At 58.3% G+C, this 16,874-nt stretch overlaps 3 protein-coding genes across 7 annotated transcripts in view; 2 read left to right on the top strand and 1 right to left on the bottom strand.

Annotated features, from left to right (window-relative positions):
- The window catches only part of LOC117869139 (alpha-2-macroglobulin-like protein 1), a 777,004-nt gene that overhangs the window by 132,936 nt on the left and 627,194 nt on the right, over positions 1-16,874 (top strand). The window lies entirely within an intron of this gene.
- LOC117869140 (alpha-2-macroglobulin-like protein 1) overlaps positions 1-16,874 on the bottom strand; it is a 582,774-nt gene that overhangs the window by 96,799 nt on the left and 469,101 nt on the right. The window lies entirely within an intron of this gene.
- The window catches only part of LOC117869144 (alpha-2-macroglobulin-like protein 1), a 76,101-nt gene that overhangs the window by 32,461 nt on the left and 26,766 nt on the right, over positions 1-16,874 (top strand). Inside the window, exons 12-19 of one of the 2 annotated variants that reach the window (XM_034755685.1) lie at positions 3,159-3,364; positions 3,728-3,943; positions 4,094-4,218; positions 4,668-4,758; positions 5,183-5,251; positions 5,700-5,802; positions 7,349-7,390; positions 7,727-8,118. In XM_034755685.1, coding sequence (XP_034611576.1) covers positions 3,159-3,364; positions 3,728-3,943; positions 4,094-4,218; positions 4,668-4,758; positions 5,183-5,251; positions 5,700-5,802; positions 7,349-7,390; positions 7,727-7,761 — 887 coding nt within the window. In that variant the 3' untranslated portion in view covers positions 7,762-8,118. Of the gene's footprint in view, positions 1-3,158; positions 3,365-3,727; positions 3,944-4,093; positions 4,219-4,667; positions 4,759-5,182; positions 5,252-5,699; positions 5,803-7,348; positions 7,391-7,726; positions 8,119-16,874 lie in introns of those variants that run through there. The other variant, XM_034755686.1, reaches the window with a different exon arrangement.

Here is a 16,874-nt window from a genome sequence, read left to right as displayed (position 1 = left end):
CCACCCTGTTTCCCCTGCGGACTCAGCCTCTCACTCCGGGCCCAGCATATACCTACTGCCTGCCTGTCCCACCCCTCACCTCCCTGTCCGCAGCTCCCCAGAGCTCCTGCTTCTGTCCCTCCCATCCCACTGGCCAGGACCCGGCCCCTCCCCGGCCCACTCTGGGCTCCCTGGCAGGTACCTGCTGCCCTGAGCCCTCCCCACTCCCCAGTCTCTGCAGCCACTTGCTCCTCCAACCCCCCAGAACTTCTGCCACCTTAACCCTACCCACTGCCCATCCTCCAACCCGCGCCTGCCCCTGCTCACCCTGGGAGATTCCTGGGGCAGGAGGCAGGATATGATGGTCTGAGCCCCCTTCCCCTCTGGAGGCTTGCGGGGGTGGCCAGCTGGCCATATTTCTTTACAGGGCTTCTAAGGGGGCCGCTGCCCCTCCAGTCGACTGGGGCATAAATGTCATGGAAAAAAGGGCCCCTCTCATCCTCTGGGCTGGCAGCTGGCTCCCACCCTTAGCCAGCTGAGCAGTAGAAACTCCCCCTATGAAGGCTGGGGCTCTCCTCTCTGGGCAGCCAGTAGGGGCACGTCCCTGTCATTGAGAAAAAGCTTTTGCCAGGGACCAGCCGTCAGCCCCCTCCCCACTGCACATAGAGGTCAGTTGAGGGGAAAGCCCCTTCTCTCTGGGACTAGGGAGGTAAAGATACAGAATTCCTCCTCCACCTCTCCCCTCCATCTTGTGGGGGTCTGGCTGAGTCCTTCTGCCCCCTCCCACTTCACCCCACTGCCCTGGGGATAAGTGTGGCCCTTCTGCCCTCCCTCCCCCCAGCACGCGGTGACGGGGAGGCTGTGCACTGTTACTCGGGGGCATTTCAATGCCCGCCTCAGCAATGGCGGCTGCTCCCTCCCCCCTCCCCCCAACATCTGCTTAGAATCAGAGAATATCAGGGTTGGAAGGGACCTCAGGAGGTATCTAGTCCAATCCCCTGCTCAAAGCAGGACCAACCCCAACTAAATCATCCCAGCCAGGGCTTTGTCAAGGCGGGCCTTAAAAACCTCTAAGGAAGGAGATTCCACCACCTCCCTAGGAAACCCATTCCAGTGCTTCACCACCCTCCTAGTGAAAAACTTTTTTCCTAATATCCAACCTAAACCTCCCCCACTGCTTGGTATTGGCCTCATCGCTCAGCCTTCAGCCAACTCCCCCCCCCCCCAGGCAGTGCTGTGCATGTCCAGACACACTGGGCGTGGGGGCGAGAGCAGAGAAGCCAGAGGACAGGCTGCAGCCCAGGGGTTTGTCCTCGTCAAGAATCTCAGGACTTTTGGGGGGTCTGACTCATGAGTTTTATCTGGTGGGGCTGGCGATCCTGTCGTATCCCTACCCTAGGGTTACCATCCGTCCGTATTTCCCCGGACATGTCCGGCTTTTGCGTCTCTAAATAGCCGTCCGGGAGGAATTGGTAACAAGGTTAAAATGTCCGGGGTTTTTTTTCTCCCTCGCCTCCCTCCCTCCCTTCCATGCAGAGTGTGGGTGCTGATTGGGCGGCTAGGCCGATTGACCCACTCCCATTGGCCTCCAGCAGCCAGAGCCCTCCCCTGCTCCCCCTCCCTCTCTCTGTAGTCCTCTGTAACACACAAACCGACCCACGTGGAGCCAGAATGGTAAGAGGAGTGGGGGGGGGGCAGTCAGGGAGTGGGGGAGTGTTGGATGGGTCCCCAGCCTCCACCTGCCACCCCCCCTCCGTGCATCCCCCCCTCGGTGGGTCCCCCATTCCTGTCTGCCTGCTGGCTCTGGCAGTACATGCAGACAACTGCTGTCTGCTGCCCCTGGGTCCTAGTGCCCCCATCCACTAATGGGAAGACAGGCTGCCCTTACCCTGCCCTTCCACCCTAGCCCTGAGCCTCTCCAACACCCCAAACCCCCCAGCCTTCATCCCCACACACCCTAATCCTCTGCTCCATCCCTGAGCCCCCTCCTGCATCATGAACCCCTCATCCCCAGACCCACAGCCCTCACCCCTGCATCCCCTCCTATCCCCAAACTCCCTCCCAATCCCCCTCCCTCTTCCCACACACCCCCTCCTGCCCTCAAACTTCCTCCTAAAGCCTGCACCCCCTCCCTTTGCACCGCCTCTCACCCCCAAACTCCATCCCAGAGCCTGCACCCCTCACCCCCTCCTCCACACCCACCCCCTGCCCCAGCCCGGAGCCTGCACCCAGCACCCAAACTCTATCCCAGAACCTGCACCCCTCCTGCACCCTAATCCCCAGCCCAGGACCTGCACCCCAGACCTCCTCCCCCCACCCAACCCCCCTCCCAGAGCCTTAGGCAGGTGGGGTGGGGGGTTCTGGGCACCACCAAAATTTCTACAACCCTGCCACCCATGCGAGTGGATAAGGGTCAGGGCAGTCAGGGGACAGGTAGGGTCCTGGGGGGGGGGCAGTTAGGGTAGGGGGTTCTCAGCAGGGGACAGTCAGGGGACAAGAAGCAGGGGGGGTTGGGATTCTGAGGGGAGCAGTCAGGGGGTGGGAAGTGGGAGGGAGTGGATGGGGCGGGGCTAGGGCGGGGCTTCCCCCCCCCCCCCGTGTCCTCTTTTTTGTTTGTGGAAATATGGTAACCCTATCTCACATGAGCCATCTTGCGTAACGTGTATCTCAGTGATGTCAGATTAGTCTCATAAGCATATTTTCATAAAGAATATGGAGTGCAACGTCACAGGGCTATTTCTTAGTTTGTGGATTTAATGCAGCTAATATTTGTAATGGGCCGGTGGGGGAGAGATATTCCTGCTTAGGGCTCCATTGGGTTAGCACTACCTTTGCCCCCGAGCAGCCGCACCACATAGGTTTTGGGGTCACTTGCAGCCAGTGACCCACCGGGGCTGGATTTTTAGCTCAGGCAGGAGAGGCTCAGGGGTTTCGAGACAGACATCCAGGGTTCAGTCCCTGCTGACGACCCACCCAGGGATGTCGTGTTACACTGGTGTAGCCCTCCTGTGCGCTGTGAATCAGCTGCCGTGTCCTGCCCCAGAGGTGGCTGCTTTCAGTGGGGAGCAGGAGTCACTCTGGCCTGGGAAGCCCCTGGGGCCCCTTTGGAAAGCAAACAGGTGACCCACTGTGTTGTAACTGCAGCCGTGGGGCTGCCCTTCCCTCGGCCCCTCTCCTAGGGGGACAGCTCTACTGGCAGAGGAAGGTGAAGGCCCTGCCCAGCCCCTATGGGAACCATGCCCCGTCGGTGGAGATGACGGCTTACGTGCTCCTGGCCTATCTCTCCCTGCCCAACGTGTCTGCTGCCGACATGGGGACCGCTGTCCAGATCGTCCGCTGGCTCAGCAAGCAGCATTACCCCTACGGGGGCTTTGCCTACACGCAGGTAACACTCCTGCCCTCAGGTAAACCAGCGCTAGGGCCCTGGTGCAGGAAGGGGTTAGGAGCCCCCTGGGGACTGCATCTCAGAAGCTGAGCTGGGGCCCTTCCTGGGAGAGGGAGTCCTGGGTGCAGAGCCTCCTCATGGACTGGGGCTGGGGCCGGAGTCACTGCTCTGCTGGGGGCTGGGACATGGGGCACCAAATGCCCCCGTGGCCGAGGGGCCTGGCTGTCACCCCCCATGTCAGTCACAGCTGAGCACTGGGTGTCTGCTGGGGGAGACCCGGCGGGTCCTGATCCTGCTGCAGTGAGTCTGAGCTGGGCTCCTCTCCCCAGAGCATGACAGCAGCTCGGTGACTCTCCTCCCCAGGACATGCTGGTGGCCCTGCAGGCCCTGGCCAAATACGCGGCCCTGACGCACAGCGCGAGCGGGGCTGTGTCGGTGACGGTGAGCTCCCAGGCCGGGGCCTGGCAGCAATTCCACGTGGAGAACGCCAACCGGCTGGTGCTGCAGCGAGCGGCCCTGCAGGAGATCCCCGGGCAGTACACGGTGCGGGCCAGCGGCAAGGGCTGTGTCTTTGTGCAGGTGAGTGCAGGAGCCCCTGGGGACCAGCCAGCCCAGCGGTGACTAGCTGTGCCCTTGCCCTGCCCCACGGCGCCTGGCTCTGGGCCCAGGCTCTGATCTGCGGTAGCGGAGGCAGCAGGCTCTGCCCCAACCCTCTTGCTTGTCTCCCAGCTGACTCTGCGCTACAACGTGCCGCCCCCAAAGAGCACTGTGACCTTTGACCTGCGGTTGGAGACGGAGCCGAAGGAGTGCACCGAGAGCACCAGATCCGGCTTCAGCCTCGTGCTGCACGCCCGGTACGAGCCCCAGCCCCCCACCCCCGCTGGGTCAGAGCGCCCGGGGGCAGGGGCAGGCCCCAGGCAGCGGGGAAATGGCCGGGGCAGAGCCGCCCCACTGCAGGGCCAGGGCAGGGCAGGAATCAATCATCGGGGGAGCCACCCCCCCACAGGGCTCGGGGCAGAGGTAGGGGCCTCTTGGAATGTGCCAGGGACTAAAGGGCTGGTCCCGGGGCTGATCTAATGGACAGTCGGCTCCCAAGGAGCTCCTGGGGCCGGGGCCCCTTGCCTGGGGAGCTCAGGGCTGTCCGGGGGCTAGCTCAGGGCTGTCTGGGCACAGCCCAGAGCAAGCAGAGGACATTAGAGATGCCTGTAGAGCCAAGAAGACGGGAGGCCTCCTGTCCCCCTCCATCCCCCTGGGGTCTGTATCCAGGGCAAACCCCAACCTCAGCGCACGGCTCCTGTTGCAGGTACAGCGGGGAGCGCCCAGCCTCCAACATGGCCATCATCGAGGCCAAGCTGCCGTCCGGCTACACCCCCGTTAAGAGGTCCCTGCAGCAGGTGAGCTTCCCAGGGAGGAGAACAGGCCGGGCCAGGCACACAGCATGAAACCAGGGGCTGAACCATGGGGGAGAGCCCAGACCCCCAGGAGAGCACAGATTGCAGCTCTGACCCCCAGGGGGAGCTCCCCCTGCAGAGCCCTGCCCCCTGCAGTGGGGCACTGTGCAGCCCTGGGTCTCCCATCCAGTCACTGAGCAGGTCCTGACTCTTCTTAGCTCCCACTATGACACAACGCCCATGTCTAGACTCCCGCCCCTCCCCCAGCAGACACCCAGTGCTCAGGTGTGACTGACATGGGGGGTGGCAGCCAGGCCCCTCGGCCACGGGGGCGTTTGGTGCCCCATGTCCCAGCCCCCAGCAGAGCAGTGACTCCAGTCCCAGCCCCTCCGTTCCTGGCTCAGCCGTTTCCTCCCTCTGCTCCTAGCTGGAGAAGCAGCGTTTGGTGAAGTGGCTGGAGGTGCAGAACGACCAGGTGACGCTCTATCTGGACCAGGTGAGTGCAGGCGGCTCCAGGCTCTGGGGGCCTGCTGTGAACGGGGAGGGCGTGTCCTGCCCTGGCTCCACCCTCATTACAGTTGCTCTCCTGGGCTCTGTGTCACACGCTTGGCGTGGGGGTCACTGAAATCTCCCCTGGTTCCAAGTGACCCGTTTCCATAAAGGACGGGGAGATGGGACCAGACTCAGCCAAACCCCAGGGAGGGCCGTGAACGGAGCGATGGGGAGCTCAGGGTTGGGGGGCTGGAGCTGGGCCCTGAGTGTGATGAAAGCGGTCACATTTTGCAGGGGGTGGAACAGGGATTTGTGGGGAGCATTTTCTCACTGCTCCAGGCCGCAGGGGCAGGGGGAAGTGGCTAGGCCAGTGCGAGCCTCGGGGAGGAGTGGGTTCGAGTTGCCAGTGCAGACGTTCAATCCAGGCGCTCACTCTGTCGCTCTCTCGGTAGCTGACGAAGGAGGAGGTGAGTTTCACCTTCTCCCTGGAGCAGGATTTCCCTGTGAAGAATCTCAGAGCAGCCCCAGTGAGACTGTACGATTACTATAAGACGGGTGAGTCCCGCCCGAGATCCGCCACCTTTACAGCCACTCTCCTGGGCTCTGTGGCACAACCAGTGCCTGGGTAGAGGGTGGTGCCATTGCAATCCCCCCTGCTCCCTGTGACCCATGTCCATGGCTGATCTCGGCCCCCTGCTCGGGCCGGGCCCAGCACTTGGGCAGAGGCTGGCAGCCGACCTGCAGTGGGCCTGTGGGGGTCAAGCTGGAGACACCTGCTGGGGGCGTGTTCCTGGGTTTGATCTGTGGAGTCGGCTCACCTGGCGGGACACGGCAGCCGTGTGCTTGTCGGGCTAGTGGGGCGCATGGGGCTGGTGTAACTGGAGCCGTCTCAGCAGGAGCAGGCGAGTCCCCCCTGTCACGGACTCACAGATCGTGCCCACTCTTGGCCCCGTGCGGTCCGTGGGAGGTGCCCCTTTCAGTGAGACAGCCCTTCTCAGGGGTCCACTCTCTCTCAGGGTCAGGCCCCTCCACCTCCTGGAGCCGCACCTCTCTGAGCCTTAGCACATCTGTCTCTGCCATGGGCCCCCTCAGGGAGTCCCCTCGCTCTGGACCTCCGGAGCCTCTTCGGGGCTGAAGGGGATGATGCAACCCTGTTCTCTAGTCCGGACTGACTCTCAGCCAGCGTAAAACAGGAGGGTTTATGGAGCTTTGAACACAGCACAGGAAAATCTCAGGGCCTCAGATCTGGTCTCCCTCAGCACAGCACATCCCAGTCTCCACTGCATCCAGGGGGGCTCTGACTGCTCCCCCTCTCCAGCCCAGAGCCCCCCTGCTTCCCCGCTGGGCCTCTGATATAACCGGCCCCAAGCCCCGCCTCTGTCGATTGTCTTCTCTCCAGGCAAACTGGGTCGTAAACAGGGTCGCCTGGTCCTCCTCTCCTCTCATCTGTCCTCTGGCCCCCTCTGGCTGGAACCAGCTGGTTAGGTCACTGGGGCCCTCTCTTCGCAGCCCATTGTCCTCCCACTGGCCAGAACCAGCTGTAACTCCTGAGCTGGGACTCCTGGTCACCAGGTCACCAGTCGCTGGGGTGTCCATCCTCCAGCCCATCGGCTGGGGTCCCAAGGTCCCTCTCGGGTCCTCTGGAACAACGAACTCCCTCTCCCCTCACCTCATTAAACCAGTAACACCCAGGGACACTGAGTCCCACTCCCTCTGCATGCAAACCTTTGGAAAACCAAGGAAAAAACAAGAAAATCCCCCACTTTGTCACACACCCCCTTTCGGGTTCCCCACATTTCCTCTACCATCAAGCTTCTCAGACGCCCCCAGAACCCTTTGTGCTGGGCCCAGGAGGTGGCAGGATGGTTTCCCTGGGTGCCTGGAGGGGCGAGTGATGAAGCCCATCTCTCTGATGGGAGAGAGCGCACAGCCCCCATTCAGACATCTGGGGGCGACCTCTCACTCCCTTCTAGGGTTCAGACATACAGCAGGGTTCCCCTGGGGCTGGGGTAACAGACTTTGCCTCTGTGGGATTAGGGGGAGGGGTTCTCATCCCCCCACTGGGTCTCTCCTCCATTCCTTACATCCCTTGCTGTTGCAGGTGAACACACAGAGGCTGAGTACAGCGCCCCCTGCGGCTCAGGTAGGTTTGATGCACCCACACATAACTCCAGTCCCCAAAACTTTATGGGTGGGGGGAGTCCATGGGCCGGAGAGGTCTGTGTGTGTTGTAGACGGCAAAGGAGGGGGAGCTGGGAGCATGGAACCCACCAGGACCATGTGTGTGGGGGGGAGAGACATCTGGGGGAAAGGGTCTATGTGGGACACAAGGGAATCTGTCTTCAGGCTGGGGGGCGACTCTGAGGGGAGAGTCTTATCAGGTGTTGAGAGAGTTCTGGGGGGCCATGTCTACAGGTGTCTGCTGGGGGGTGTGTGTGATTTCGGTCCCATCTCAAGGGATGTTTGTGTTTGTTTAAAGCCCCTGACACCAACACGATGGGAAATTCCCAATGAGGCCCCCACCCCTGCTGGGCAGCCCCCTCCCCTCCCGTTCCGAGAGCCCCGCGCCGGCAGCCGACACCCCAGGATCGGGGGGGCACGGACAGGCCTCGTCTCAGATGCTGCTCTTCCCCGAACCAGCTGCACTATCCCCCTTAGCACCTTCTTCAGCCAACTCCTCCCCATTCACTCTGCAAACATCCCACCTGCTCTCCCATCTCTCAGCCTCCAGACCGGCCCGCGTGATCCCAGCTGTCTGTCACACGCGGGGACCAGCGGCTGCAGTGGGGACCCCTGGGGTTTGCTGCCCATCCTGCCCGGAGAGGCAGGTTCAGTGTAAAACAAAATAATAAACCTGCCATGTCTTCGTGAGGCTGTTTTGTTGCTTTGTTCCTGCCCTGCTGCTGCTCCTCACACGGCTCCTGTGCATCCTTAGAGCAGCCAGATCCTGGGACCGTGGCTCTGTCCCCTTCCCCAGCCCTTCGGTCATTGCTGTGGGGTTTGGCTTTAACCCTGGGTCAGGCAGCGTCAGCGACAGCCCCCCAGGTTCCAGCCCCGCCTGGCAGAGCTGCCCTCGTTACACACGTCTACATGAAAATGAACCAATTCAACTGAAGTTAGTTTTTTAAACCAGTTTACTTACACCTGTGAAAACCCCAGTGTGGATGCACTTATTGTGGTGTGACGGAGGGTTATTTTAGTTTAGGTTCAATCAATTAGGAATTGAAGCTAAACCAGAATCAACTCTTCTCTCAGACCGACAGGAGCACCTCTACCGGCTTGCATGGGTTGAATTAAATTGCTTTTATAAGTCAAGGCCTAAGAGAGGGAGGAATAGCTTGTCCGACTCCTTACAACTCTTGCTTGTTCTGTTTGTGTTTTGTTACCATCTGCTTAATTCCATGGACCAATGAACACTGTGGGGAAAGGCAATCTGTGTGAACGGTCTATCCCCAATCAACCAAGGTGTGAGAGCCTAGTGTACATGCTGTGGGATACCCAGCCAGTCCTCCAGAGACCCCAGGGCCGAGCAGACTCGACATTCCTGCTACTTACAGGGTAAATAGGAAACAAGAAAAATAAATCCATAGACCGTTCAGACCCTCCCTATCCATCGTAAAGAAGCAAGAACTCTTTGCTTTAAAAGTGGGAAGCTCATTTTCCCGTGTGCAGATGTTAAAGGCACCTGATGCAGTTTGTAGGTGCAGGGGTTTTCCCCAGGGCCAGTGTGTGAAAGATTCACCAAAGAGTCACGATCACAAGCTCAGTCTCAGTTGGAAAGGAGGCACAAATACGTCCCAGAGGGCTGCACGTGCCTGTCTAAGGGTACGTCTACACTGGCAGAGTTACATCACCAGCGGTTCCATCGCCGCTCAGAGAGCGCTGAAGGGAAACTGCGGTTGTGTGTTCACACCGTCAACTGTCTGCGCAATAGAGTGTTCACACTTGAGGCACTTGCAGCAGTATTTGGAGCGGTGCACTCAGGGCAGCTATTCCCACTGAGCATCTCTTCCTCTTCTGCTGCTAAGAATTGTGGGAAGGCGGAGGGATCGCAGGGCATCCCGGATCCTGTCCCAATGCCCCATAATGCATTGCTTCGCGTCCCAGCACTCCCTGTGCTTCCATCCGCATTTGGCGCCATTTTTCAACGGTTTGTGTTCTGCGCACCCTGCAGGAATGGATCCCGCACTGCTGACCAATATGCTGCTTGCTCTCGATAACGTGTCACGAGTGGCAGTGGAGTTTTTCCTTAAACTACAAAGGCAAGAGAAGTGTGACATTGATCTCGCCACATGTAGTAGCTACGACACGAGATTGTTTGTGGCATTCACAGAGGTGCTGACCACAGTGAAACGCTGTAGTGTGTCCCGGTCATGGCCCCTTTCTGTCATCGTGAAATCTGTCCATAGTGTTAGGCAAAAAGATTCTTTTCCCCAAGAATTAGGCAAGCACAGACAGTACTAGAGAGATTTATTAATGGCACCAGGAAGACTGGTAAACTGCTTCAAAAGTATGGTGTCATAGTGACCAGTTATATACAATTTTTTATTTATGCATTTACATTTATTTTGTGCTTACAGGGGCAAACATGGTTACAAAAAAAATCTTAACAAATATAACAGTAAAAACAATACATACGTATAGACCCATCCTAATTATATCAGTGATCTGTGACTGCTTTCGGGGTGAAGAGGCCTAGCAATTCAGATTGCTCTGTATCAGTGACCTGTCCTCTGCATTATTTACCACTCCCCCAATTTCTGTGTGTAACCCTTCTGCCCATCTAAGTTGGCAGCAACAAGGGCAGGGTTCTGTATCTAGGGGTTCTGTTTCAATAACGCAATGCAAAACCGGCTCGAGCCCCCACCCAGTGACCTGGGACAATTACATCCCACCCGCTGGGTGCCTCTAAGAGGCAATACTTCCCCTCTCGCAAGCACGGAGTCTGAGTGTGACAGAAAATGTTTAATAACATGAGGTAAACGACATCAGCATTAAATTGGAAAAACACCACAAACAGGATTCCTAACACAAACCATGAGCAAAAACCCATCCCAGCAAATTGGGCCGTGTCCTTTCCCTTTGGTTCTTGAATCCAGCAACCCAAAAATCACCCAGAGTCCCCGAAGTCCAACACCGCCAAAGTCTCTTGGGTCCAGCAACCACCCAAAATCCCAAAAGTCCAACAGACCCCAAAGTCTCTGCCCCTGGTCAGTGCAGCCCCAGAGTAAAAGGGGGGGGCACACAGGGTGTTAAGGGGCACCTTACGTGATCCGAGGCCGGCTGGCCATCTCTCTGTGGGGTTCCGCCACAGCCTTCACCACGAGCCAGTCCACTTCCTGCCGTCCCACAAACTGCTCCGCTCTACAAGCTGCTCCACTCCCCGACCTGTGAGCCGCTCCAGCCGTCCCCACAAACAGCTCCTATCGCCATTCCTTGGGCCGCGCCAACTGGCCCCGCAAGGCTCCGCACCACTCCTCCAGTCATCCCCACAAATTGCTCCACCAGCTGCTTAGCAATATAGCTTCAGGCTCCCCCACTAGTTAGCACAGCACTCAGTGATCTCAGCTCCTAATAACTTTAGCTCTTTTGTGATTTCAGCTCTTAGCAATTTCAGCTCATACTAGGGGAGCCCCAGTGCTAGTGCACCATTGGCCCAAAGCGAATTCAGATCAGCACTCTCTAACTAGACTCTTAATGGAATCAAAGTTAGCTCTGACATTCAACAGTGGAGAGAGGAGATAGTGCAATTGGTATTTCAAGCCCTCGGATAGGGCCCATACCATCAGGTACAAATCCCTATCCCCATCCTCTCTCAATTCACTGGGTTTTGTAACCCATGCCCCTTGTCAAGCAAGTGCTACTTAGGTAATGGTGAAGGACTCACTCAGTCCTTCTGTCATACAACAGTTCCACTGGCCTTGATTCACAGAATCAGGGTAACAAAACTTTATTCTTCCTGCCCCAATAACAGAGAAAACTGGGGATCCCACACCAGCCAAAGTAACCACTTTGAGTTGCTGTTGTTTCATGCCAGGCGAGTGGGTGTGCCTATGCAAACAAGATCACCCCTGGAGTTCTTTTCCACACTCGCCATAATTCACCACCAGATGTCAGGGTAGAGCTCATCCTGACTCTGCTTACATGTGTCATCTGCAAACTTTATCAGTAATGAACCGATTCCTGTGAGACCCCTACTGGAAACACACTTGCTCAGTGATTATTCTCTATTTACAGTCACATTTTGACTCAATTATTTCAGCTCTTAGTAACTTCATCTCTTTAGTGATTTCAGCTGTTAGCAGGGGAGCCTCAGTGCTAGTGCACTCAGAACCACTAGGCCAAAGTAGGTCTACTCTAATGCTTAGATGTAGGTATCCTGATTTCAGTTTTACAGCATATAACAAGCCTCCTATTACACTGTAGAGAAAGAAGGGATCATTGTGGTGTTCAGAGCCCACACTACCAAATACACATACTTATCCCAAGTCTCTCTTAGTTCACTGGGCTTATTCATGGGCAGGTCACCCATGTCCCTTGCCTAGGGAATTCTACTCAGTTGAGGGCAAGTTCTACTGTCCTTGATTCACATAACCAGATAACAACACTTTATTACTCCTGCCCCAATAACAAAGAGACTAGGGATCCCACAGCAGCCAAAATGACCATTTGGGCAAGCAGTCCCATCGTGTTAGGCAGGGTGGGTGTGCCCATGCAAATGAGATCAGCCCCTTTTCCACAGCTCACCACCAGATGTCCGGGTAGAGCTCATTCTGAGTCTGCTTACATTAGAATTGGAAAAGGTACGGAGAAGGACATCAAAAACGATTGGGGGTGGAACAGCTTCTATATCAGGAGAGATTAAAAAGATTGGGCCTTTACAGCTTGGAAAATCGATGACTAAGAGGGGATATGATCGAGGGCTATCAAAGCTTGACTGGTGTGGAGAAAGTGAATAAGGAAGTGTTATTTACTCCTTCACATCACACAAGAACTAGGGGTCACCCAATGAAGTTAATAGGCATCAGGTTTAAAACAAACAAAAGGAAGTATTTCTTCACACAACACACAGTCAACCTGTGGAACTCTTTGCCAGAGGATGTTGTGAAGACCAAGACTATAACAGAGTTCAAAAAAGAACTAGATAAGTTCATGGAGGACAGGTCCATCAATGGCTATTAGCCAGGATGGGCAGGGATGGTGTCCCTAGCCTATGTTTGCCAGAAGCTGGGAATGGGCAAAGGAGATGGCTCACTCTATGGTTGCCTGTTCATTCCCTCTGGGGCACCTGGCATTGGCCGCTGTCGGAAGACAGGATACTGGGCTAGATGGACCATTGGTCAGACCCAGTGTGGTTATTCTTATGTCCCCCCTTTTGTCCTGGAGGGCAACCAAGCACGGAGGGACCGTGTGCATTAGTGACCAGCTGGCTGCGTGTGCCCCGTTGCTGTGACTGCATGTACAAATCAGGCATGCAAATGCACATGCAAGTCTATGGAGAGCTGGCCCAAGCGCTGGAGAATCCCAGAGCTAGAGGGAATGGCACAGGGCCCCCGCCGATCAGGTGACCTTTCCACAACGGGCAACCTAAGGCTGAGGTGACCCATGGAGCTATAGGGAAGGGATGTGGTGGGCTCAGGAGAAGGAGCAGGCTCAGGGCATGCAGTGGAGATCCCATGGCAGCTAGAGACAGGGAGGGACTTTCAGGCTAGACAAGGTGTGGGAGATGAAAGCTTCATTTGTTTGCCACCTTGTAACCTCCAGATTGTCCCAGTTGAGATGATAACTTGCCAGTCCTGGGAGCCCTTCCTCCAGTTGGGCCGTCACAAGGGACAGTGGGCTGGGGGTTATTTGGGGATCCGTTTGGGTTCCTCACATGCTAAGCTCCGTGTTCTTCTCTTTAAAGAAACCCAGGTCTCCTGCTCTGAATCTGCTGGGGGGAGCCAGGGGATTAGCTCAGAGTTTGTGGCCCATCCTTTGATCCATCGCGGAGGGCCTGGATGGATTAACTCCTCAGCTGAGGCCATCACTCATCTGCTCTGCTGACCTGCCGCTGCTTTGCTCCCCACCCCCTGCCCCCCATCTGGAGGTGGTGGGGATGTGATCATCCCAAACCCTCTCTCTGATGGCCATTCCCACCCCCACCCCCAAGCCTCTGGGAGTGAAGCTGGCTGTCAGGTGCAGGAGGAAAGGCTCCTTCCCCTTTCCAGGGCCCCCTTCTCAGGTGATCTCGGTCAGCAGCCCAGTTCCTACAGGCGGCTGGACTGTTTGGAGAGGCCTCGAGGAACCATGGGATGGGGCGGGGTCTGCAGTGACCCAGCTCCTCTCCTTAAGGCCAGGCCTTTTACCTCATGAGGGTTTCCTGCTGTGGTGGCCAGCAGGGTCCCTGCCATGCTGGAGTGGGGGCAGCTCTGGGAGCCTCAGAGAAGTGCCCAGGACAGGATGATACAGGCAGCCTGGCCCTCAGCTGCCCTGCACAGGCCATGCAGCCTGGCAGGCCTCTAGCCTGGGCTGCCCACATGCCTCGCCTACCATCCCCTAGCCTCACCCTGCTGCTGTGACCCACTTTGTGCCTGGCACAGCCACACAGCACCCCAGGGCAGGGAGCAGCCTGGCGCAGCACAGACCCACAGGCCAGCCCTCTGCACAGTTCAGACCACGGGCCAGCTGCCATAAAGCCACGGCTCACCACGAAGGCAGAGCCACCCCTCAGCCTGGCAGAACGGGGGGGTAACTAACCCAGGAGAGGGGAATTCCTCCCCGAGGCCCTAGGGATGGTTTGATAGGAGGGTTCCTGGTTGTCCTTGTCCCTCATGCCCATCTCCTTTTGGTTGTGTCTTAGACCTTGGCTCAGCTCTGCAGCCGGTGTCTAGGTTGGCACGGCCCCTTGGTGGATCTCCTGACCCATAGCACCGAGGCAGGGATCCCATGTTCCCTCCCTGCAGACAGCTCTCCCCACATGGCCCCTTGGCCTAGAGGGCTGGGCCAGCCCCCACTCCACTGGGGACCCCCCCCCCACCAGCTGGCTTCAGAGCCCCTGCCTCCTCAAGGCGCCAGTCAGCCCTGGCCTCTGCTCAAACCACTCCCCCCATCCCCATCCCCATCCCCATCCTGCTGTCCCTTAGGCCCCACTGCCTCCCCCAGCGCTGTGGGTCACTGCGCCTGCTCCCCTAGGACTCTCCCAGCAGCACCGCCCCATCCTCACCAGGCTGCTCGGCCTCCTCTGCGTCTGCCCCCAGCCTCCCCGGGCTGCTCCTCCTGGCCACCGCTCTGCTGGGCTCGGCCAGACACTGCCTCCACCCTGCCCAATCTCTCCTGCCTCCTGCTCGCTTTGGGACACAGCCTGCTGTGATGAAGCAGGGGGGTTTCTTGTTGTTTTCAATGGCTTGCATGCAGAGGGGGTGGGACTCAGTTTCCCTGTGTGTTACTGGTTTAACGAGGTGACGGGAGAGGGAGTTTGTTGTTACAGAGGGCCAGCGAACGGAGAATGGATACCCCAGTGACTGGTGACTGGGAGGCCCAGCTCAGGAGTCACAGCCGGTTCTGGCCAGTGGGAGGACAATGGGCTGCGGAAGGAGGACCCCGGTGACCTGACCAGCCAGTTCCAGCCAGAGGGGAGGGGACTGGACTCAATGACCTCTCCAGGTCCCTTCGAGGTCCCTTCCAGTCCTAGAATCTATGAAAAAGGACGGGTGAGAGGAGAGGCTGGGAGGAGAGGAGGCCCTGGCAGCCTGCTTACCTGGGACAGAAGACAAAGGACGGAGGCGGGACTTGGGGGACGGTGATATCGGATGCCCAGCTGGAAGGAGGGGGTCTCTGGGCTTGGAGGGGAGAGCAGCCAGAGCCCACCTGGAGGCGGGACAGACCTAGATGTCTTGTGCTGCGGGAGGCCAGGCCTGAGGCCCTGAGAGTTTCCTGTGCTGTGTTCAGACGCTCAATAAACCCTTGTTTTACGCTGGCTGAGAGTCACTCCGGTCTAGAGAACAGGGTTGCATCATTCCCTCTGGGAGTGGAGGGCCCGGGGGTCCAGAGCAAGTGGATTCTCTGAGAGGACCCACTGCAAGAGACAGGCGTGCTAAGGCTCAGAGAGGTGTGGTTCCAGGAGGCAGAAGGGGCTGTGGCTTGACCCCTGACAGAGAGCAGACCCCCGAGAAGGGCTGTCACACCGAAGGGGGTCCCCCCCATGGACTGTACGGAGCTGGGAGAGAGCACGAATTCTGAGAGTCCGTGACACCTGCCTCTCTGCTCGTCAGACGCTGCCCTGTGCCCCCCTGCTCATCTCAACGCGATGCAGAGGGCAGGCAGCTGGCTTGTTCCCTCATATCCTGGAGACACCAGCGGCGCATGTAACCCACTGGTGGGTGGGTCTGTCAGCTCCCCCTTAGGCCCATCCACAGCTGTCACGGCCCCCAGCTCCAGGCGCTCACAGCTAGCTCAGGAGGGCACCGGTTCAATCCCCGGTGTATGGGCCAAGAGCGTAGCTGTCACATAAGGACAGTGAGGGCAGAGGTGGCGCTCAGACACGGCTGACAACCAGGCACCAGCCCTGCCCGTCCTGGGAGACCCAGGCCCAGGACACCAGCACTGTCCCCCATGCTGGAGACACCTGGGGTCTTCCACTTCCCCAGGAACCTCGAGGTTCCTTCCATGGCAGCAGCAGAAGGGAGCTCCGGCTGATGTGTCATCGGAGCAGAGGCGTAAGCACGTTAAATAAGGGATGCTGGAGACATGCATTAGTCCTGAGGCTACAGCAAGGGGATGCTAGCAGACAGAAAAGGGGGAGGCAGGGTGCGTGGCGGGAAGGACACATCCCTCCCCCTGCCAGTAGCTGCACCTAATAGCACAACCTCTTCCTCCCTGGGGCAGGAGAAGCTGCCACGTCAGGGGACAACCACGCTGTGGAAACAACTAGACAATGAAGCACCTTCTTAGTAGCTGAGAGGCGAGTCCAGGCAGGTTGCCTTTCCGGCTCCATGGGGTGGAGCGAGGTGAGGGACAGGAGAGGACACATCAGGGGGCTGCCTGTCACTGCGGGAGCTAGTCCAGTTAACGAGCGGGGACGAAGGACAGAGTGGTCGGTCAGGGCCCAACGCACCAGTTCGCTGGGCCAGGGGAACCCCTCCTGCAGCAGGGATCCCCGGAGCCAGGCAGGGACGGGGGTGCAGGCGAAGAGGAGAGCTCCCAGGAGGCACAGAGCCAGGCTCACAGCTTGCCCTGGGTGTAGTCGTAATACTCTGCGGAGAGAAAGGGGAGGTGGTGGCAGTGCAGCGAGGGGGCAGCCCATGGCCCTGCCCTGCCGGATGTCAGAGGGATGCAAGGGCAGAGGGACCCCAACGCTGGGCCCGGAGCCGCCCAGCGGGGGCTGGGAGGGATTCAGCCTGTCCGTGTGGGCCATGGGAGCAGGGCCCAAGGGGAGCAGGCAGGGATAGCAGCAGGAAGGCTCCTGCCCTACAACGCTGTGCAGCAGGCTGGAGCTAATCTGCATTTACCTAGGGTTACCATACGTCCGGATTTTCCCGGACATGTCCGGCTTTTGGGGGCTCAAATCCCCGTCCGGGGGGAAATCCCCAAAAGCCGGGCATGTCCGGGAAAATCGGGAGGGCTCAGCTTGCCCTGGGTGTAGTCGT

Source organism: Trachemys scripta, chromosome 23 (genome assembly GCF_013100865.1).
Source record: "Trachemys scripta elegans isolate TJP31775 chromosome 23, CAS_Tse_1.0, whole genome shotgun sequence".
Lineage (NCBI taxonomy): Eukaryota > Metazoa > Chordata > Testudines > Emydidae > Trachemys > Trachemys scripta.
Note: the sequence above shows the minus strand (reverse complement) of the source record. Positions and strands in the feature narration are given on the sequence as shown.